General features: G+C 38.5%; 2 protein-coding genes across 3 annotated transcripts in view; one reads left to right on the top strand and one right to left on the bottom strand.

Annotated features, from left to right (window-relative positions):
- Positions 1–19,915, top strand: part of THOC1 (THO complex 1) — a 53,319-nt gene extending 33,404 nt beyond the window's left edge. The window contains exons 12-21 of the mRNA XM_008690543.2: positions 6,519–6,619; positions 7,995–8,061; positions 8,260–8,310; positions 8,402–8,472; positions 8,889–8,984; positions 9,551–9,616; positions 14,668–14,751; positions 17,636–17,783; positions 18,518–18,593; positions 19,114–19,915. Of these exons, the coding sequence (XP_008688765.1) occupies positions 6,519–6,619; positions 7,995–8,061; positions 8,260–8,310; positions 8,402–8,472; positions 8,889–8,984; positions 9,551–9,616; positions 14,668–14,751; positions 17,636–17,783; positions 18,518–18,593; positions 19,114–19,409 (1,056 nt within the window). The 3' untranslated portion in view covers positions 19,410–19,915. The remainder of the gene's footprint in view (positions 1–6,518; positions 6,620–7,994; positions 8,062–8,259; positions 8,311–8,401; positions 8,473–8,888; positions 8,985–9,550; positions 9,617–14,667; positions 14,752–17,635; positions 17,784–18,517; positions 18,594–19,113) is intronic.
- A 1,657-nt stretch (positions 19,916–21,572) lies between these two features.
- The window catches only part of USP14 (ubiquitin specific peptidase 14), a 44,500-nt gene continuing 42,259 nt past the window's right edge, over positions 21,573–23,813 (bottom strand). For both annotated transcript variants that reach the window (XM_040632676.1, XM_040632677.1), the window contains 2 exons: positions 23,552–23,659; positions 21,573–22,505 (listed from right to left, as the gene is read on the bottom strand). In XM_040632676.1, the coding sequence (XP_040488610.1) occupies positions 22,354–22,505; positions 23,552–23,659 (260 nt within the window). In that variant the 3' untranslated portion in view covers positions 21,573–22,353. The remainder of the gene's footprint in view (positions 22,506–23,551; positions 23,660–23,813) is intronic.

Here is a 23,813-nt window from a genome sequence, read left to right as displayed (position 1 = left end):
AAAATGACACCTTTCGAATGACATCAGGCTCAGATTTTTTTACTCACATGTTATCAGCAGTTCAAGGAAAGATGATTCTTACTGTAAGTGAAAATTTTCAGAGATTAGAAGAAAAGCAACCAAGTCCTTAATATGAGATTGATGTAACTTTTAAATAAAATCCCAATGGACAGAACAGGAAAAAAAGTATATATATCAATCTCACAAGTAGAGATGAAAAAAATTTTTTTTAACTCAACAAATTTTTTAACTCAAAGGTAGTTTTTTTTTAAGTAGAGACTAAATAGGATTTATCCTAGGAGTGTAAGTTCAACATTAATACCAAATTAACAGCCTTAAGGTTTAAAGGTTTATTTTATTTTATTTTTTATTTTTATTTTTTTTTAAAGATTTTATTTATTTATTCGACAGAGATAGAGACAGCCAGTGAGAGAGGGAACACAAGCAGGGGGAGTGGAAGAGGAAGAAGCAGGCTCATAGCGGAAGAGCCTGACGTGGGGCTCGATCCCATAACGCCGGGATCACGCCCTGAGCCGAAGGCAGACGCTTAACCGCTGTGCCACCCAGGCGCCCCAAAGGTTTAAATATTTTAAAACTTTATGATCGTCTCAGATGCCAAGAAAATTCTTAGAGTAAAATCTAATATTCAATACAAATCAAATCAGAAGTGGAAGGGGATTTTCCTAACTTAAGGGCATTAATAAAAATCTTGTGGCAAGTATCATACTAATGATCAGACTTTCAGAAATAATCCTGGTAAATTCAGGAGCAAGGCATGGATGTCTAGTAACCATATTTCTGTTCAACTTAATAGGGGAGGACCTAGACATTTCAATAAGCAAAAAGAAATAAGAGTTATAATTACTGAAGAGAAAAAACTGAACTGTCCCTATTTGAAGACAAGTAATTGTCTACAGAGAAAACCTAGGAGAAGAGCAAACTTAGTAGAATTAAGGAGGCTTCAGCAAGGTTACAAGAGAAACATCAGTGGTGTTCCTAGAAGTAACCAGTTACAAAATGGAAGTCAAACTAGCAATGAAAACTAATGGCTGGGAGTAATCTTCATGGAGAAAATTACAAAAATGGAGAGGTAGGACTATACTTATAGGAAAACCCAATACCATTTATCCACATAAACTTAGTGTATTTTGAATCAAATCCAAATGTATATTTTGAGGAAACTTGAAAAGTTGATACTATAATTCTTATGAAAAAGCCAAGAGGAAGTAAGAGAAATTGGAAGAAGTTGGAAACAATTGCTTTATCAGATATTAAAACCTGTAAAGCTCTAAATAATTAAAACAGTGAAGTAATTATTAGTACAATATAAAGAAGGAAAAAACTGGAACATTAGAAAGCACAAACTGGAAAGTTTGATATATAAAAGAAGTTACATTATAAATTAGCAAGGAAAAGATGGATTATTCTTAATAAATGTTGCTTGGACAACTCACCCATATGGAAAAAATTAATCCAGTTCATACCTTGTTACATGCACAAAGCTCAATTCCAGGTTAATTAAAAGTCTAAATGAGAAAAGCAAAACTTTGAAACATTTAAAAGTATATATAAAATATGTACACTCGCGGGGCGCCTGGGTGGCACAGCGGTTGGGTGTCTGCCTTCGGCTCAGGGCGTGGTCCCGGCGTTATGGGATCGAGCCCCACATCAGGCTCCTCCGCTGGGAGCCTGCTTCTTCCTCTCCCACTCCCCCTGCCTGTGTTCCCACCCTTGCTGGCTGTCTCTATCTCTGTCAAATAAATAAATAAAATCTTTAAAAAAAAAAAGATGTAAAAGTATGGAATAGCAGAAGATACCGTAGACAAAGTGAAAAGACAGCCACACACTAGAAGATATTTATCACCTGTATGATGAAGAGTAATACTCGAACATTCTATTGATAAAAAGACAAGCCAGTGGAAAACTGAAACGATGGTATATGCAGGTGGCTTACGGAGAAACCTAAACAGCTGAAAAGCTTATAAAAGATGCTAACCTTCTCTAGTAGCCAGAAAAATTAATATGATGAGGTACTCGTTTCGCACTTACCAAATTGACAAAAACAAAAAAGCCTGACCGTAAAGGTATTGGCAAAGGTGTGGGAGAGGACACTTTCATACACTGCTGGTTGAAGTATAAATTGATACAGCCACTTTGCAGAGCAATTTTATAATTAGCAAAATTAAAACTTTGTTCCTAGATGTGGCCCCTAGAGAATCACACACATGCACAAGGAAATACATAAGAAGATTCATTATTTGTAAATTATGTGTTTGTAAGCGGAAGTTTAGGAACAACCTAAATGTTCCTAAGCAGGAGACTGAGTGGTACATTACGGTAAACGTCTGTAGTAGAGCTCTACAAAGCACTGAAAGTGGGTTCGCTGGAGCAGGTGTCGGCAAATCTGGCTTCCCACCTGTTTTTATAAATGAGTTTTAGTGGAGCCCACTGCTGCCACGTGTTGTCTGTGGCTGCTTCTGCACTGCCACAGCAGAGAGTAGTAGTTGTGACGGAGACTGTATGATCCACAAAGCCTAAAATAATTTACTGACTGGACCTTCACAGAAATTTGCCAAGCCCTGCACAGTGCTACATGTATTAAGTTGTGCAAATTTCAAACATAATATCATGGGAAAATAGCTTATTGCAGAATAACATGTATAGAGTTTGAAAACATGCAAAAGACCTCAGTATGTTATTTATAGATACCTACTTATGTAGTAATAGTATAAAATATGCATGAGAATCATAAACCCCGAATACATGGTAACATTTACCATAGTAGAGGGAAAGGTGGGGAACGGAAGAGGGAGGTTACAGAGGAGGCTTCACCAGTTTCAGTAATATTTGTTTAACAAATGTGGAACAAGTTAAAATGTTAGGATTTGATATATAACTGGTTAGGGGGACATGAATGTTACATTACTTAACTGTACCTTTTTGAAATTTAAAAGTTTTCATAATTTGAAAGTTAAATAACTTGATACTGTGTTAATAATGACAAATCAGTACTATTTTAATGAGAATGCTCTTAATATTTTTTCTAGTACAGATTTTTAAAGTACTTTCTGTAAAGTGATAGAAATGGAAGATTTCATACTTGAGTTTAATTTTACCAGGAATATTATTTACATGTCCAGTTTATTGACAGAAAGGCACATAAAGATAAGAAGAATAACATGATCCTGTTTAGGTTTAGAATAATAATCAGGAATGCTGAGGCCTGAGCTGAGATGTGCAGTAAAAGCTAAGGACGATAAAAGGCCCTTTGTTCAAGAAACGAAGACAACAAAGAAATATTTGACCCGTTGCATGACGTAAATGGTGTAATTTTTTAAATAACCAAAGAAAAGTAGAACTTAGAAAATATACATTATGGAAGAATGAGTACAATTGAGTGTGTCAGTTTTAGTCTCAGCTCTGTCACTAACTAGCTGTGTGATCTAGTTTTCATAAGCATAGTGTGAAGCAGTTAGCTTGAATGATCATACTGGTCCCTTCCCATCTCTGATTCAGTGTCTTATTGACTCCCATTTTCAGTCCATTGTTCCCATCAAAAAATACCTTCCAATATAAATAAATGTGGGGGACTTAAAGCCCGAGATAAATGAGGAGTTCGTTCACAGCGCCTGGCCACTTCAGCTCTTTTTAAGGCAGGGAGGCTTTTTTGTCCTCACTTCCGACTGGTTGAACTACATAAGGTCTTCAGATAGGCCAGTCTCTTACTGGGCTCAGAGTACCTCCTGTTCTTCTTCTTGCATACGCCATCTGAACATCTGCTCCTGTGGTTTATGGTTGTGCTTTTTCCAGCCAGTGTTCCTAGAGTTGCCTAAGCAAATGGACAGTGGAGCTTCTTACTAAATTAGTCAGCAGTGGAGAAGAGCAGGCTTTGTGGGGAAATTGATAGGTTTTCCCTTTAATGTGAAATCTGATCCAGTGTCAGTTGAACATTCAAATAGAGATATATAGTAGCTTCTTTAAGTATACAGCTACGGAGATTAGGAACACAGTCTAGGTTGAGAGTCTTGATTCGGTATATAGTACAGTTACCAGCTTGTATGTAGTAATTCAATGAAAAATAGACTGCAAAGAAAAGAAAATATCATATTGAGTCCTGAAGAAAACCAATTAAATTTAAGGGGTGGGGTAGTTAGGGAAGAGGAAGAAGATTGAAGAGTAGCCAGTGAGAGTGGAGAAAAACTGGAAAAGTATGACTTCATGGAAGCCAAGCATGTCAAGTAGGATTAAGACTTGTGAAAAGAAGTGTTCATGGGGGCGGGGAGGTGGGGGCGTGGTCACTGGATCTAACAACAAATAAGTCATTGGTGATCTTGGCAAAAACTCTTGTCAGTGAATTGGTGAACCAGGAAGCCACAGATTGTGGCAGGTTGAGGGGTTATTGGAAACAGTGAATGTAGCCAGTTCTTTGAAGAAGTTTGGCTGTTCAGGGAGGATGAGGGGAGGCTGAGGATCTCTGAGAGAAGTTATTTAATGCTAATGGAAAGGCGCTTGGAAAGAAGAAAGGGTGGAAGATACAGGAACCAGGACAGTTAACTGATGGGACTCAGTTAAGTTAGGGAGATTGGGATGTCCAGATGAAAGGGTTACCTTTACCAATGAAGCTGTCAAGAGGAGGAAGCGAGGATATGCTTGAAAGCTATAACTTCCAGCTTAATGAATTTTTCTCATGGAAGGTGTCAGTAGTTATATACTGCGAGTGAGAAGGTGGTGAAGTAATGTTTGTGATAAGTTGAAAGGCTTTGCAGTAATTGCTGTAGAGAAGAGGAGAGAATCGCAGCCGTGGAGAACAAAGAAAGATCGCTGATTAGAGACCAGAGTTTTAAGTTGGAGGCAGGGGCACAGCGGTGCTACCATCTGGGGTTGCCATTTTGCACCATAGATGTGACAGAAGTGCGGCACAAAGGTGTTGAGGAAGTTGGCGACAAAGCGGTTGAAGAGATAAACCAAAAAATCAGGACCAGAGGTCAGCCAGCTGCAGCCACAGGCCAAATCTGGCCCACTGCTTGTTCGTTTTTTTTCATTTTAAATGTTTACGGAAGTACCTGTGTAATATCTTATAATATGCCTCTTGGCTCACATAGCCTACAATATTTACTGTCTAAGAAAAGTTTGCTGACCCCTTATCTCAACTAAAATATGGTTACAGTAAAAACAGAATGGGACTGACAGGTGGAAATAGAGACTGAAGGTCTCAGTCAGGTCTTGGGACCGCTGAGCGGGACGCTGGAAGACTAGGAGACTGTAGTGAGGACTGTGAGTTCAAGGTTTCGGAGCTGGGGCAGCTGTGCTCGAGCTTTTGGCCGTAGCAGTGGGGCCACAGTAGAGGCTGTGCCAACTGTCAAGGAACTTGAGAGCCTGGGTGGGGATGACGAAGTCCCCAGGAATTGCAGGAAAGGAAGTTGGGGAGTTGTGCCATTCAATTTGGAATGGGGTAGTTAATCTGATAAATAACAGAATCAAAAGAGTCAATCCCTCAAGGGGAGGCACACCACACTGGAAGGCCAATGATGTTTAAAAGGAGGAGGTAGCTAGTGAATGTTGGGTAACAAAAGCATAGCCAAAGGAACTTGGGACCTTCAACTGGATTCCATTCCTAGGGCCTTCGGATGTCTTAGGGGTTGGTCATCCATTTAAAATAAGGCAGCTTGCGTTGTTGCTTTAGCTCTGGAAGGCCGAAGCAGCACACATTCGTGGATATAGACTCAGCGTTCCTCAGTGCTCTAGGGACATCGTCAGCATGACTGTGGCCATTCTTACCACCTAGGGGCAGGGCTGTGGAAGAACTTCCTCATAAGGGACCTTCAGGTCCTTTCTAATGCAGATTCTGTGATAATACAAGTATGATGCAGTTTTCTCTAAAATATAAGGAAATAGTCCACTTAATTCACAGATGACTTTTCACTTGTAATTCCTTGTTTACTACTGAGCAGCAGCTCTGTTGCAGGCACTTCATAGGGCTACAAAAATGAGCAGCATCCCTTGTTGTTATCTGTATTCTCTAGCTGTCGTTTCTTTATCTGTGAGAAAGTGGGAGGGGCGCCTGCAACTCAGGGCATGATGCCAGGGTGCTGGGATCGAGCCCCGCATGGGGCCCCCTGTTCCACTAGGAGCCTGCTTCTTCCTCTCCCACTCCCCCTGCTTGTGTTCCCTCTCTCGCTGGCTGGCTGTCAAATAAATAAATAAAATCTTAAAAAAAAAAAAGTGGGAACCATGCTTTTACCCATATATATTTCTGCTTTGCTTTATCTTGACTTCAGGACCACAGATGTAATATTGCTCTCTAACATAAATATCTCATGGCATAAGATGGTTAAAAAATCTGAAGCCTTTGCTTCTCTGTCCTAGGGCTTGTGCAGTAATGCCTCATACTCTGTGAGCCCTCAACGATTTTTTTTTCATTAAAATCTTTCGTTTCTGTAATAGCATAACCTGTACCTTTAAGCAAGACTTGAATTTAATGTCTTTTGTGTTTGTGTGTGTGTTTGCTTTTCGACTAGTTGATGGATTTACAACTGAGTGACAGTAACTTTCGTCGACACATCCTGTTGCAGTATCTCATTTTATTCCAGTATCTCAAGGGGCAGGTCAAATTCAAAAGGTAAGTTAATATGGGTAGTAAATGATTTCTAAACAGTCCTCTCTAAAAGAGGACTCACGTACTGATATATTTTTCTTATGTATCAGACACATTTAGTGCATGAGGGCCACATCCCTGAAACCTTCATTTTGCAGCAACACTAGATCATTGTTAGAGATTCGAGATGTTAGGATATTTGTTTCAGAGAAAAGGTGTTGACTATATCTACTGTCAGTGGAAGTCTCTCCTGCCGAGCACTGGGGTTCCTGGGGGCCTCCGTTGTGTGGGTGCATCTCTGTTCCAGACTTCACCATTCCCCTCTCACCTCACTCAGGCCTTCTCCAAACCTGACTCGAAGACTAAGCCCATAGGACTTCTCTCATGAGATGTGGAGCGGTCTAGGACCCTAGAATTGAAAAAAAGTGAAGTAAATCTTTGATGAACAGAGGAGTTCGAGTTTCTTTGGGGTTTCGGAAATCCTACCCAGTTCCTCTACTCCCTGAGTCCCTCCACCTGCAGCATGGGCCACTTCTCTTATCCTACCCATAACCGAAGTTGAGTTCATTACTCGATGGCATTTTTAAGTTTTCAAAGCAATGTTGCATTTATTAGTTGTGTGAGAAACGTGCCTTTACTACCTGCTGGCTTTGAATCACACTTCCATGACTCACTGGGTACAGTTCAGCTCTTTCAGACTTGTGATTTTAAGGTGACACATAGCAAGTACTCAGAATGTTATTTCTTATCCTTCGGTTGTTGAATTTTAATATAGCATAGTAGGAAAATCAAGGACTTTGGAGCCAGACCTAGATTTGAATTCAAGCTTTATCTGTATGGTCTCTGTTTAATAACCACACATCCTCATTCTGAAAATTAAATGAATAATGCATCTGAAATGCTCAGCTTGGCTGGCTGTAAAGCATCCGGTGCTAGTGAGAGCTGAATTGATGGCACCCATTGACACTTTGGGTCTGCCTTCAGCTTTCTCTAAAGTTGGGAGTTTTTTATTCATTGTGTTTTGATTGCCTTAAGGAATGTATCTGAATGTGCAGCACGGAGAGGAATATGTTAATATTGTCTCAGAGGTTTTCATTCCACATTAGATTTGTTATTTTAGGAAACACTCATTGTTCTGTTCATAGTTAATCAGGCTGATTGAGTGCCGTCCTCCCTCATACACCTGTGTCTTCAATTCTAACATCTTAAATGAAGTGCAAGAATTTCCTCTTATAATCCTCTCAGTTGTTGATTGTTCTTATCTTCTTAACACTATTTGACACTAGTATGGTTAACTTATCTGTTACATGCCTTGGGTTTTTTTAAAACTGTATATTAGCCTTAAAATTGAATATACATTGCTGTAACTCAAGCCTGCTTTTATTGCTTTGTTCCCTAGTTCAAACTATGTTTTAACTGATGAGCAATCACTCTGGATTGAAGATACTACAAAATCAGTTTATCAAGTAAGTTCAACATGCAACAAACCCATGATTGAACAAAATGGAAATTTAGAATTTTCTTTGTTTCAGCCCCAAATAGGAAAATAAGGATAAAGTTAAGCTCAGGTACAAGACCACAAACACTTCTTGGTCCTCTGCCTACAAACCACTCCTATGATGCAGAAAGTTGTTGAAAGCTTAGTATATTCTTTCTAATCACAGCTACTATCTGAAAACCCCCCCGATGGAGAAAGATTTTCAAAGATGGTAGAGGTATGTGTTTTATATTTACATAGTCTTCTTAGCACCAAATAGAATTTCAGAGGCCTTCATTATACAAATGCAATTTCTTTGTTTTTCCCAGCATATATTAAACACTGAAGAAAACTGGAACTCATGGAAAAATGAAGGCTGCCCAAGTTTTGTGAAAGAAAGGTAAATATAAACTCATCTCTAGCACTGAGAAGAAAGGCATTTCCAAATATCCTTTGACGTGATGTTTTTATATTATGTACAGATGTATATATGTATTTCATATTAAAAAGGATAGGTCGAACTCTATAAAAACCATTTTGAATTGCTTCTAGTTGAATCTTTCACCTCAGATTTCTTGTCATTAAGTTTCCAGAACAAATTAATCTAATATTACTGAAAAAAATGCTATATACCCACTCCTTGTAATTTGTCCCCTGGTTTGGCATGTTTGTCTTTTATCTGAAGAGTGTTCTGTAATAATAGGAAGCTTTTATGTTTTTATAGGAAAAAATAATAAATACTGAATTTTCCTTTGCATTAAACGGTTTTTATGTGTCCTGCCCGTTTGTAATTCCAGTGTGTTTTATTCACCACAGAACATCAGACACCAAGCCGACAAGAGTAGCTCGCAAGAGAACAGCACCAGAGGACTTCCTAGGGAAAGGACCCAACAAAAAGATTCTGATGGGAAAGTAGGTTAACCAGTCTCCATATATGGGATAGTATTCGTTTTTTTGTATTTTGAAGATGTTACTGTAAGAACTCTCCAGGTTTTGTGTTCTTTACAGTAACTTTTGTGTTTGGTACATACATAGATGACTAAAACAGACCACACGCTCTCAATCTCAGGGGCCCATTACATCATTCGTGCCGATAGATAAGCTTCCATTTTGTCTCCTGCTTCCCAAATCCATGGCTCTAGGCTCTGCCATTTTTTCCATTTCATAGACAATATGATCGCTGTTAGATTGATCCCACTAACTTCCAGTTGCTGCAAAGTACCATGATCCTTCAGTTTCTGTTACCTTCCAGTTAATTATTCATTGCTTTATACTCTGCTTGGATATTTTTAGAAAAAACAAATGATTGTTATCATTAAATATATACTTATATAGAAAATTTGCCAAATACCAAAAATTAATGAAGAAAATTAAAACTCATTCTGTCACCACCTAAAAATTCACTATTTAAGTATTTTTACAACTTTAAGGCATTTGAGGGTGATGTCCATTAACAAATGTATTTATTTGTTTTGTAGTGAGGAGTTAACAAGGCTTTGGAATCTCTGTCCTGATAATATGGAAGCTTGCAAATCAGAGTCAAGGCAAGTTTAAAATGTTTCACATGAGGTACTGCTTTTCTCAAATGTTAAGTGAATCAAATTAATTATGGTTGACTTTGGCATAGCAGAATATGGCTTCCCACCATGAAACACCTAGAAATGTTGTAAAATAATTTTAGAAATCACAGGAAAATACAAATTCACAAAAGAAGAGGGAACTGAAAACCAAAGTATGAAGCAATATGGTTGCTTCTAGCTGGGAAGCTTGCAGATGCTTCCCACTTTGGGGAACCAGGGAACTTGGGTTTTAAGAGCCACAAAAGGACAGAAGGTAGGCCTTCGGCCTGTGCAGATTTATAACTGAGTTTCCTTTGAAAAAAGCTGAGGCCTTTGAAGCACGGCACTAAACATAGAAGAGCAAACTTGGGAGGAGGGGCTTCCTCACTGGCCCAGGAAACAAGCTTGTCCATTTCTAATGGGGGCGTGGGTGAAAAGGAAGAAAGTACACCCGGAGAAATTATAACCATAAATTTGCTGTCATGCAATCCTCCAGTTTAAATTTATACCACCAGCAGTGTAAAGGAACCCCCTAGCTAAGGGGGTGAATTCAGATGTCTCAGTCTGCTGATACAAAGCTTTCTGGACGTCACACCTTCAGCCTAAGCCATATAAGGACCCTACAGATATAAGTCTGAAGATCGACCATCTGAACTTAAAACATTCAAGGAAACAATGTACCATGGGAAAGAATCAGCAGATAGAACAAACAAAACAAACAACAGAAGTTAGACAACCATTTCAGATAATAAAACCATCAAGTAAATACAGCTTAAAACAAGTATATTTAAGAAGACATAAAAGAAGGAATTGAAACTTAAAAAGGAACAGGACACACAAGACCAAGCAAATTTGAAAAGAAGTAATAATTCTAGCAATAAGAAAATACAGTCATTGAAATTATAAGATTTAATAGGCATGTTAAATAGCAGACTAGATACAGGTGGAAATAAGAATTAATGAATAAGAAATCACCCAGAGAGCAGTAAAAGGGATCAAGAGTCAGAAAATATGAAAGACTGAGAACTGAGAACCACAGAATGAGGAAACAGAGTGAGATACAATAATCAAGATAATGACAGAATTCTTAAGAACTGAGAATGGGCATAAATTCTTAGGTTCAAGAAATACAGGTTTTAAGTAGGATAAACAGAATAAATCCATTATCTCTAACATTGTTGTAAAGTCACCAGAGAGAAAAACCAGACTACCTCCAAAAAAGCAAAATCATACTAACCACTGACTTTAAGAACAAAAGAAACCAGAAAATTGGAATGACAGCTCCACAATGTTAAAAGTGTCAACCCAGAATTCTGTAACAAGTTAAATAGTGGATCAGTCAGGAGTGATTGCGAAGTAAAGTTACTTTCAGATTACAACTGTGAGAATCTGTTATCAGCAGTCCTTAATAAAAAAGCTGTCAAAGAAATTGAACCCGGAAACACTGAGTAAATTGCAAGAAGCATTGCTATTCAAAGACATTGGTAAACATGAATAAATCTCATCAAGAATTTGCTGTATAAAGCAATAATCATTACTAATTGGGGATTATTTTAAAAGGTAGAACTAAATATTTGATAGTAACATGATACGAGGAATGATTAGCATTAAAAAGTTACAGATGAAGATAGAGATAATAACTAGACTTCCAATAAAGCGTGCTTGCTAAGTATGTAAAAGAAATAGAATATATAACTTTCAAGTGAGTTGAGGGTAAAAGGAAATAAGAAAATTCAAGCAATAAAATAAAAATAAGGCAAGGAGAAAAACACACATAAGAAACAAGTAATGGAACTTCCGCACAAAACAATATCGTTAAATTCAGTTATAACAATAAATGGAAATGGACTTTCTAGTTCAAAGATAGAAGTTGGTATTCTATTTTAAAAGTCCATCTATGTGTTTTTTATAAGAAACACCTTAAGGGGCGCCTGGGTGGCACAGCGGTTAAGCGTCTGCCTTCGGCTCAGGGCGTGATCCCGGCGTTATGGGATCGAGCCCCACATCAGGCTCCTCCGCTGGGAGCCTGCTTCTTCCTCTCCCACTCCCCCTGCTTGTGTTCCCTCTCTCATGGGCTGTCTCTATCTCTGTCAAATAAATAAATAAAATCTTTAAAAAAAAAAAAAAAAAAAAGAAACACCTTAAGGATATGGAAAGGCTGGAACTAAAAAAAAAAAATGCAGGAGGAAGAGTTATATTGATATCAGACAGAAGCATTAGCAGAAAGCATTATTAAAAATAAAGACAATCATTGCACAAAGATACAAATAAAAATACATCAGAAATACATAGATATTCTAAACCTTGTTTCTAAAGAATATAGTCTCCAAAAACAGGATGAGAATGAGAAATAACCAATCCACCATCCTGACACTTCATTTTGACAGTTCTGCAAAATGTTTTACTAGAATTTTGACACTAAATACTTCTAGTATTTAATAAGTTCAGTCAAAAAACTTACAATTTAACAAGATGATTAACAGGCTTTAGTCTTACAGAAAACAGAAATGCATTTTTTTAAAGATTTTATTTATTTATCTGAGATAGAGTGAGAGCAAGAGAGAACAAGCAGGGGGAGCGGCAGAGGAAGAGGGAAAGCAGGCTCTCCACTGAGCAGGGAGCCCGACGCAGGGCTCGATCCCAGGACCCTAGGATCATGACCTGAGCCGAAGGCAGATGCTTAACCACTGAGCCACCCAGGCGTCCCCAGAAATGCATTTAAATTATACATGAATAACAAAATATATTTTAAAAGCTTTCAGATACTTGTAAATAACTCCAGAATCAAAGAAATTACATGGGGCACCTGGGTGGCTCAGTCGGTAAGATAGCAAACAAATGATAGCATCAACAAAACCAAACAATGTTTTTTAAAGACTAGGAAAATTTTAAAAATGGTAGCAAGCAGGTAAGTAAATTTAGATCCCTGACAAATCTGAGGAAAAGTCAACCCAGTAGAAAAATGGACAGATCAACAGAGTTTGAAAAGTGGAAACCTTAGTAAACCTAAGAAATACTCAGCATCAGTAGTAACTGGAAATCAGATTAAAAGCCACAGCAGTAGGTTTCATAGCCAAGATATTTAATAATTTAAATGTTGTGGGAGTTTGTATGAATTGTGGATGAGTAATTTGCCAGTGCTGCTGGTGGGAGCCTAAACTGGCACGGCCACTTCAGGAAACAGTTTGGCAGTAACTGAGTTAAAGATGTGCACGCCCCACGTCCTAACAATTCCACTCCTGCACTGCTAATCTTAAAGTAGTTCTTTTAAAACTTCAGGGTGAGAATTGGTGATTTGTGAAGTCAGCTTATTAGTCGCCACCAGCATTTTTTTAGTGAAATAGAAAATATGTTTCTTGTGAAACGTTAGCTTTACTTACATATGATACACATACTCGTATTTATGTGTGTGTTTTGGGTTGTAATATAAAATTAATTCCTTACTGTGGGTCGTAGGGGAAGTTTGAAGACCATAATGCCTAAAAAAACTAGTTCACCTGCACAAATGAGATAAGCACAAGAATGTTCGTTTAGCAGTGTCGTAGCAAAAATGGGGAAAACCATTAGCAAAGGGAGAATGGATAATGTTTGGCATGTTGGTGTAGCAGACTGCCGTACAGTCAGCACCAGAACGAGGTTGAGAACTACTGCATCAGACAGACAGACTTCAGAAAAACCAGGGTGTAGATGGGTACAAGAGGGTTCCACTGTGAAAGTCTGAAGAGCTTCAAAACAGTATATGCTCAATTAAAAAAAAAACAAAAAACAAGTGTTAAATACCAAATTCTGAAGAGTGGCCGCCTCTGGGGAAAGAGAACGAGATCAGAAAGGGGAGTTGTATTTGTACTGTTTGTAAAAGATATGGCAGTGCCTCGGAGGTTCATTCCATTATTAGTCTTGATTGTTCACAGTATAGTTGACCCTTGAACACCACAGGGGTTAGGGGTGCCAACCTCCCACACAGTAAAAAATGCGCAAGTAACTTTTGATTCCCCAAAAACTTTAGTAGCCTACTGTTGATTGGAATACTGATAAGATAAACAGGTGATATACTGATATATAAAATATGAACACATTTTGTATGTTACATGTATAATATACTGTATTCTTACAGTAAAGGAAGCTGGAGAAAAAAATATTAAAATAATAGAAAAAATACATTTAGAGTTCTGTATTTATCGAAAAAAATCCACAGATAAGTGAACCCACACAGTTCAAACTCAGTGGCGTTCAAGGGTCAACTGTGTAGTAATTTTTAAACTAATAAATGGTTCCAGACACTGATCAATGATAGTCTGGTTGGGATTTTAGTGTCATCTTGCTTTGTCTGGCGTGATATGTACAAGAGTGACGGTAAACTCCAAGGAATCCTTCCAGCCCTCGTGTTTACCAGTTAGAGAGTGTGTTATTGTACTGAACGTTGTGAGACTGGGTGCCTGAGTTCTCCTTACAGAGCCCTTTTTTCTAGTTTTAGTCAAAGATGTCTCCTAATCAGACCTTTGGATCTTACTTATTTGCTTGACTATCAAAATCTTACTTCTAAAACCAAATTCCAGAAAGATGCAGTTAAAAACCAACCATGCTATCATGGGAATGACCTAAAATAAGCTCACAGTTCAACTCTTTAAATCTCAATATGGTCTGGTTATTAGTGCTAGGGTTTTGTTAATTGTGGCTTAAGGAAATAACATCCTTAGATGTGGACACTGGGTGTGACATTTTCCTCCTTGCTGGGGAACTTCAAATGCTAGGTAAGCCCCAGCTGCCGCTGTACCAGTAGCACTGCAGTGTAGAGCGCAGTGAGTGTTACATGACAGGGCGTATGGTGTACGACACGGTGCAGCACTGCACTGGCCCTTTACTGTCCTCTTTGAGAGTTTAGTTTTGAGTCATTTACCTCCTTAACAATCTTGGTTCCTAAGTAATGTAACTCCAGTGTGGGTAATATTCGAATCTTTTGATGCCACTATTTTAGGAGTATTTATTATCAAGAACGAACACACATGATCCTCACTAGTTGTTTTTTTAACACTCAGGGAATACATGCCAACTTTGGAGGAATTCTTTGAAGAAGCCATTGAACAGGCAGACCCTGAAAACATGGTTGAAAATGAATACAAGTAAGTAATGTTTCTTATGAGCTAACGTTCTACCGTGTATTTTTAGGGATTGGATGTACAGTAGACACTAACGGAGACCATTGATAGGGTAGTACTTTTCCTCTTAGGTGAATTGATGTACCAGGTTCACACTCGTACACATTCCTGATTTCAATGACCATACCCACTGACAAACACAACGTAGAACCACACTGGTTTCGAAAAATAAGAACAATCCCCTTGGGCCTCCACCTCCCTCCAACGATCCTCTTTTCCCCTTCAAATCAGTGTCTCCCGAGACGTGTTGATAACCATTGCCTTCATTTCCTCACCTCCCATTCCCTCGTCAGCTCACTGCTACTGGGCTGTCTCCCTGTCCCTCCACTGAAATAGCACTCGTCAAGGTCATGACATCTTTTTTTGACCTCCCAGCAGCATTCACCACTTGTCTCTCCTTCCTTTAGATAATGTGTTCTTCTCTTGACATCCATTAAAATACACTCCTGCCTCACTGCCGGCTCCCCATCCTCTGCCTAACTTCGATTTTGGGGTAACCTCAGGACTCAGTCTCAGCTTTTTCATCTAATCTTCTAGGCACCACCACACAGCCCTGTGGTTTTAAAGATTTTTTAAGATATTTATTTTAGAGAGAGTGTGCAAGTGGGGGGAGGGGCCAGGGGAGGGAATCTCAAGCAGACTCCACACTGAGGGCGGAGCCCTATGTGGGGCTTGATCTCACATCCCTGAGATCATGACCTGAGCAGAAACCAAGAGCCGGGCACTCAACTGACTGAGCCACCCACATACCCCAGCCCCATGGTTGGAAACAGGCATTTCGGTGTTCTCTTTTAAGGGCAAGGACCCTCTTGTCAGACTGCCTGGGTTCCAATCCTAAGACACTCCTCACTCACTGGCTAGGCTACTGGAGCTACTGTAACCCCTTTCTGCTTGTTTTCTCATTGCTAAATAGTAATAATACCCATTTCGTGGGGTTATTCTGAGGATCTTTTTGAACCACACAGGACATGGAGTTAGCACACAATAGATAGAGTGCTGTGACTCGTGTGACCTTGTTGACTAGTTGGGAGTTACAGTTACTGTGATCTCTTGCCTAATGATGCTCTGGGCAGTTCTCCAGCATGAGAATTGTGATGTTCGAACTCACAAGTCTGACCACTTGCTTAAACTCTTCCAGCATCTCTGCCCGTTAAAATTAGGATGAAATCCAAACTCCTTACTGGAGCCTAAAAGACATGAGTCTGGCTACTGCCTACTCTTTCAACTACATCTCTCTCCTCTTTGTTCATTTTCTCTCTGCTTTAACTACACCAGCCAGGTTTCTGTTCTTCAACTCAGAGGTCTGTCCATGTCAGGACCTTTGCACTTGCTGTGCTGTTTGCTTGAAGCTTCTCCCCAAGCTCTTCCTGTGGGGCGGCTTCACTTCACCTCTCCTCTCAGATACTGCCTCAAGGCTGTTTTTCCTGGCCCCAGAAGCTCCTCCCGATCTGAAATTCTCATTTCTCGTGTTCTTCTCATCCTTACCCGTGTGACATTCTTACACCTTGTGTGTATCAGTAGCAAGGAGGCTCGCCAGCACCTTTCCCAATTCACCGTCAGGTACTCCCTGAGCACTCAGCATGTATACGGCTAAGGTAGAAAGTGTCCGGATCTCCATTTTACAGTTAAAGTGAGGCATAGACCAGTCACGTATTGAAGTTCTCATCTGGTACACGCTAGAGCCAGGAAATCACTCTGGCCTCAGGGCCCTGCTCTTAACTGCAGTATTGTAGTGTCTCGAGTGTTCAGGGTACCCCCAAGGTTTGAGTACCCAGCGCAACAAGTATTTGTTGAATGTATGAATGTGATAGTTCCCCACAAACCTTGGTTTAAGAACCTGAATGGTACGGACTGCTGGGCAGGAAGAAAGTTTGTATGTGTAACTGGTGGGGAATTTTGAAAATCCTTAAAAGATTGAAACTGCTTAACTGGAAATGTGTCAGAGAGGTAGGCTGGTTAACTGAGCAGGCAAAGCCTTGTACCATGACAGAGTTGGCAAGACCACAGGGTGGGAGTAGTTTGCAAGTTTGCGCTTGCTGAAAGAGGCTCGTTTGTAAGACAGGACCGAATAAACCAGGTTGCTATCCTTAAGAACTTAGGCAGATCTTCCAAATGACTTGCCAAAACTCACAAACAGAATAAATTTGTGCTCTGGATTCTTCTGCAGCTTGGCTGGTTCTGGAACATTATCTGTAAGAATCTGTGAGTTTCCATTTCTCACCTTACTGTGCAGCACCTGGTGCTGTGCTTCCTTAGGAAACAGTTCATGGAGTCAGTCATCACTGCTTGCTGTGGTGGTGATTCGATGTTTCCCTTTTAGTTTTGGAACCATTTTTATTCATTGAGTTTGTTTTAAGCAAATTAAAAATGAGATGTTATATAAATGGAAAATGACGTATTGATTGAATATGGTCAAAACTCAGTGTTGAACTTAGAAAATACTCTGAAATTCACACCTGCAGGTGGCATCGCCAGCATGGATAGCAACTCACTGAATATAGTAAACCTATTACGAATTTTTTTCTCTTAAGAGGTAGATGATTACTGTCCTGCACACAGACCTAGTTATTACTATACACATAACAATTGACTTTTTAAAATTAAGTAAAATGTATGTAAACTTTTTAGATGTGTTTGCTTTGTATGAACCTGCCTCATCAGATTCTGCTGGTTTCTAGTGTTAATTTATAAGTGTACTGCACACTGAGAGGTTCTTTAGGAATAAGATCAGAATGAAAAGAATGGTGCCTTCAGCTACTTAATGTAATTTGCCATGTGACATTCTATACTCTAACTGGAAGGCATATAGAAATAAACTAAATCACAAGACTGACATTTCTTTTCCTAGGGCTGTGAACAATTCAAATTACGGTTGGCGAGCCCTGAGACTATTAGCACGGAGAAGCCCTCACTTCTTCCAGCCAACCAACCAGCAATTTAAAAGTTTACCAGAGTATCTCGAAAACATGGTAATAAAGCTAGCAAAGGAACTACCAGTAAGTAATATAGATCGTTTTCATATTCTTTAGGTTATCTTATTTAAAACTACTAAGAAGCTGAATTTATAGTTTATCAAAAAAATAATCTACAAACCTCCATGTTTAAGAATAAGGAAATACGCATGTGAGTGTACATTTATAGGAAGTACATAAATTGATAAATTTTTTATACAGTATATAACTTAAGGTAATTTTAAAGCCCACAGTGTTTTGGTTAAACAGTTCTGTCTCACCTGTAAACTCAGACATGAATTTCCCTATTTGCCCGTGTGCTGTCCTTTATCAGACAGGTTCTGTAACGAGTAGCAGTAGGCACCTTGACCTGTCTTCCTACTCTGTTCTCTTTTCCAATACAATTTTCTCATTGTATTACAATATGGTAATAACTGTACTGTAAAATTACTCAGAAATTTTTAAGAACCCAGTTGCTTCCCTAAGTTTTCCCCAGCCTGTTGTTACTATGCGCTAGGTATTTGGAAACCATCTGCCCATACTCTTTACTGGCTCCCTTCTTCCCAGGTGTGGGGAAGGGAGAGTCTTTCCTGTCTGCTCCTCCTGCAGCTTACCACCACCCCATTTGTGATCCTTACCTGACACTCACATTTAACATGCTCAAGGATAAAGTTCTGGGCCCTGTGTGTGGAATCTCAACCACTCATGTCTAAACCAAAAGTATCCCCAGTTATTTTACAAGTTGGTATTCTTTTAAACATTCTTCTTCCTCATTTTAGCCTCCTTCTGAAGAAATAAAAACAGGTGAGGATGAAGATGAGGAAGATAATGATGCTTTACTGAAGGAAAATGAAAGTAAGAATTGAATTTTCTTGGCTATTTTACAAAATTGGAAAAGATTGGGGTTCTTTGTTGAGAGGTACGTTATTTGATCTACTTCTCAACTTCTACTGTTTATCTCAGCTGTTTCTTATAGTGAGGAATTTTAAACATTGCCTGACAACTTTTAAAATATTACACTTTATGCTATAAAATTTGGAAATGATGGGAAGGAAAGTACTTATATTTGAAGGCGACTCACATGTTTGTTAATGGGGGGCCTTTGGAAGGGGGCAGCTGCTTTCAGGGGAGGCCTTCATAATTACAATAGAGGCAACAGCTTTAGTTTTAAAAGTATTTATTCCTAGTGATCATGACTATAAGAACAATATTTACCCCATGGAAAATATTGAAGGGAACCTCTTTTAAAATAAAGCTTATGAAAGGTGATTGATTAATATTTCAGTGGCCCCGTATCTTCCCAGTTCTGTTGTATATTTTGAATTGTACATGTCCTCATGCTTTGTACATAATTTACATCTCCTGTGTTTCCTAGGCCCTGATGTTCGACGAGACAAACCTGTAACAGGGGAACAAATAGAGGTGTTTGCCAGTAAACTGGGCGAGCAATGGAAGATCCTGGCCCCCTACTTGGAAATGAAAGACTCGGAAATTAGACAAATTGAGTGTGATAGCGAAGACATGAAGATGAGAGCTAAGCAGCTACTGGTCGCCTGGCAAGATCAAGAGGGAGTACATGCGACACCTGAGAATCTGATGAACGCACTGAATAAGTCTGGATTAAGTGACCTTGCAGAAAGTCTAACTAATGACAATGAGACAAATAGTTAGCTTCTTTCTTTCCTTTTTTTTTTTTTTATTAAAACTGTGATAGATTTTGTTACCAAGCAGCATTTGATAAGAGGTCCAGTGGTTTTGGTAAACAATAAACATTTTTGTAACAGTTGTTGTACAGTTGGCTGGTGCTCTAGGAAGAACAGAAAGAATATTGGCTCTTGATAACTGACCTCAGGGTTTCAGGAGAAGGGGGTGGTTGGGAAAATGGCCAAAATAAAATGACCTCAAGGTCACATATTTTTGTTAAAATATTTATAATGAAGTCAGTAAGCAATATTTAGGGAGCATGGCGTTTTCTAAGATAAACTATGCCAACTTCGTTTCCTACATGCCATTAGTAGTTGTTACAAAATTTAACTTGCTATTCTGAAAATCCCAGAATGACTTTCTGAAACCATATAACTGCTCTAGTCTGTCTGTCTTATGCTTTAAAGCAGAGGATCAGCAAACAATGGTCCATTTCTCACCCGTTTTTACAAGTAAAATTTTATCGGCACACAGCTCTGCTGATTTAAGTATCTTCTATGCCTCCTTTCTTGCTACAACAGCAGTGTTAAGTAGTTGCGACAAAGCCTATGGCCTGTGAAACTTAAAATATTTACTATCCATCCCACCTATCACAGAAAGTGTTTGCCAGCCCCCAACTTTAAAAGAAATAGGGTGAAGTCAAAAACCTAGTCCTTTTAGCCTTACAAAAAAACTTTAAAATCCTACGTCCTTAAAATAGGGATGCATACTTCTAGGAGTGATGTGAAATTCGAGATGTAGGTGAAAGCAATCTGTAAACAGCAAAGCAAAGCACTATGGAGACAGTACCATCTACTTCTTTTCCCATTCCCACATAAGCATAATTACCCTTTAGGGCTCTAACATTAGGTCATCATTGTTTGTTTTGTATCCTGAAAGGCTACTATGTGCATATTATACCTAAGTGCACGTTACACCATAATAATTGTTCTTGCTTGGCCTTCACTTCACTGGCTACTCCCAACAGTGATACACCACAGCTCTAATATCAAAAGGGCCTCAGTGCTCATGGCACAGCATATAAGGCACATTCAGGAATCAAGACATTTTCTTGACCACTCTCCTTTCTCAAAGACCTTATAAACAAGGCTGAAATCTAAAACAGCCTTATTAGAGTATAAGTCCAATTTCTTATACTTAAAAAATCTTTGGAATAATGCTTATTTGGATCAAATAAAATGAAATCAATTTTTATAATTAAGGAATTACAATTTTAAAATTCTAACTCCATACAAGACATACTTTGTTCTACCTACCTCATCTGATCCACTAGCTACAGCATCCTGCAAATCAAATCAGGATTCTAATTGCTAAATTTATGTCCTCAAAATTGTTCAGACCATGAATAAAAAATGTAGAGTCATAAGCATCATAGCAATATCTAAGAATCATTACACTTATGGTCTCCTCCTCCCCATTCTATTCTGCACCCTCCCCCAAGGCAAAGGGAGTAATGACTGCCGGTAATTACCATTTAGCTGAAGAAGCGATTTACAAATAAGTTTCCCTGAAATGCTTATTTTATCCCCTAGCGTTCTCAGATTTTATCACATTGTTCAAAGTTGAGAGGAAAATGGTCATTATTCTCTAGGAATCTAATACAGCATAAGTAAAGATAGGAGATTTCATGATAATCCCCCAAACTTCATTTTATATACCTAACTCAAAATCAGACAAATGAACTAATTTCCTATCCTCTAAGTGTCTAGCAATCAAGGCTCTTGAAACAAAGATGAGGAATTAATTAGAACGAATTACAATGTAAGAAACCTACCATACTGAAACACCTCTTACTCTTGGTACTTTTACCATCACTTTAAAAATCATTGCTATTATTCAATTCTGAGATAGACATTAAGATTTTGGGACTAGAGGAGAGTAAAAACATTAGCTGAGCCAAAGACAGACCAATAAACATCACTGCATTCAGCATCCAAAGAACTCCGTTACTTTTACAACTTTATATATTTCTTTTAAACAGAACAATGTGAGAAGGCAGAAGAGAGAACATTTTTAGATGGATGCTTAACAGAGTAAACTAACCACCTGCAGCAACTGCGTGATATTAAATATTCCTAGACTTAACCCAAGCTCCAACACTCAGTAGACAAAAGACTTGAGGTCAGAAGCTGTACGTCCCTCTTTTTTTTATTAAATATCCTCATGTTCTAAAAATAAGCAACCAGAGCTTGTCAACTTTTTTAAGGTTGATTACTACAAAACCATTGCAAAGTTAAATATACAAACCATAGTACATCAGAGAGACACAATAATGAATGTATAATCAAATGTACTATTACTGATCACAATTTATTTTAAAGTCACGAAAAGCCAGCAACAGTCAGGCTGGACAAATACTTGATTGTACCCATGTTTCCATGGGATGTGGGCAGCAGCACTGAGTAACACAATGAGAGCAACACTTACTTCCTTTCCACCTTCCTGGCAAAATTTTTGTTAGATAAGGCAAAGGACGGGCAGCTATGAATCACTGGTGGTTTGAACCATGCAAGAACAACAACAACAAAAAGAGGAATAGGTGTGCAATAAACATCTGATTGCTGAATCCTGGGCTGAAAAAGGCAGGGAGAAAAAATTTAATCACCAAAGGTAATGGCTGAAAGGCATTTCAAATCAGAACTTTTAAAAATTAATGCAAGAAATAAGCTTTTTAAAAATGTCTTCCTGCAACCTTTATACAGGGCAGCACAAGTCCAAAGGCAATTTTCTTTTTTTTCTGTAATTTTTTTAGGTTGATCCACAGAGTGGTCTGCTTCACCCTCTTTTGTTCCACATGAGAGGGGAAAACACATAAAACCACCTAAATATCTTCCTCTACAGCTCTGGATTATAGAAATGATCAACAAATAACATTTATTTCACACCTAAACATAAATAGCTAAAATGAAGATTACTGTTCACTTTCCTCTTCCATTATTTCAACTCTGCGGGGCCCATAGAGTAAAACATATGCTATGTGCCAGTCTCCACCACCAGAAAGCCGCAAGATATCCTCTGGTGTCACGATGCTGACCTTATCATCGTCAAACTTAATCCATTCATCTAAAGAACAAGAGAAGAAAATGAAATTAGTATCATACATGGTTTCCTCAGTTCCATTTCAAAAATAGGTACTGAGTAATTTTATGCACAGCAGTATTCCATCTGCCATACTAACAGTTTTCAAAGTGTGGTTCAGGGACTACTCAGGTTCCAAGACCATTTTGGGGGTACCATGAAGGTCACAATTTTTTTATAACACTACTAAAGCATTATTTGCCTTTTTCCCCTCATTCTCTCAAGTGTGCTTTGGAATTTTCCAGAAGTCACAGGATATGTGATAAAGCAAGAGACTAAATGGAGAAACAGGAGGATCCAGCTGTCTCCTATTAAGCCAGACAAAGCAGACCTACAAAAACAAATCAATACTATTTCTTGCTATTTTTTTGTTTTGGAAAATATTGTTATCTTTGCTATTTATGTGAGATATAATGGTTTTATTACTATCAGTTTCCAACGAGTTAATTTCTCAGTTTTAATTTCTATTATAGTAAATATTAAAGAGAATCCTCATAGGAGATAATGCTTAGTGAAATAAGTCAAGCAGAGAAAGACAACTATCATATGATTTCTCTCATCTATGGAACATAAGAACTAGAATGATCAGTAGGGGAAGAAAGGGATAAAGAAAGGGGGGGTAATCAGAAGGGGGAATGAAACATGAGAGACTATGGACTATGAGAAACAAACTGAGGGCTACAGAGGGGAGGGGGGTGGGGGAATGGGATAGACCGGTGATGGGTAGTAAGGAGGGCACGTATTGCATGGTGCACTGGGTGTTATACACAACTAATGAATCATCGAGCCTTACATCGAAAACCGGGGATGTACTGTATGGTGACTAACATAATATAATAAAAAATCATTATTTAAAAAAAAGAAAAGAGAATCCTCATAAACAAAAGCTCTTTGTGGACCTCAACAATTAAGAATGTAAAGGGGTTCTGAGACCAAAAAGTTTGAAAACCACTGTGCTATAAAATTTGTACTAAATAAACTGTTAAAATGATTAACAATTGGAGAAAACAAACAAAAAACAGAATCCTTACCTTGTTTCCTTTTCACCCATGATACATAATGGCCTGAAGAGCTAGACCTTCCCTGATGTGTTAACACTGCTTGTAAGTCATAGTATCCACAATTATTGGAGCCAATGTCTAAAGAAAGATGCAAATCCAACAATATTAGACAATGAAGAGACATGCTTTCTCCAGTTGGGCAGCAAGCAGGAAGTCTGAGGGTTAGCCCATTAATAGAATTCAGTAAGATACTACAGGTCAAAGTTAAGGATTTATGGAAGATATTTTAAGA

This window comes from Ursus maritimus, unplaced genomic scaffold, assembly GCF_017311325.1.
Source record: "Ursus maritimus isolate PB19 unplaced genomic scaffold, ASM1731132v1 scaffold_18, whole genome shotgun sequence".
Taxonomy (NCBI): Eukaryota; Metazoa; Chordata; class Mammalia; order Carnivora; family Ursidae; genus Ursus; species Ursus maritimus.
The sequence above is the reverse complement of the archived record's forward strand: the minus strand, read 5'-3'. Positions and strand labels throughout refer to the sequence as shown.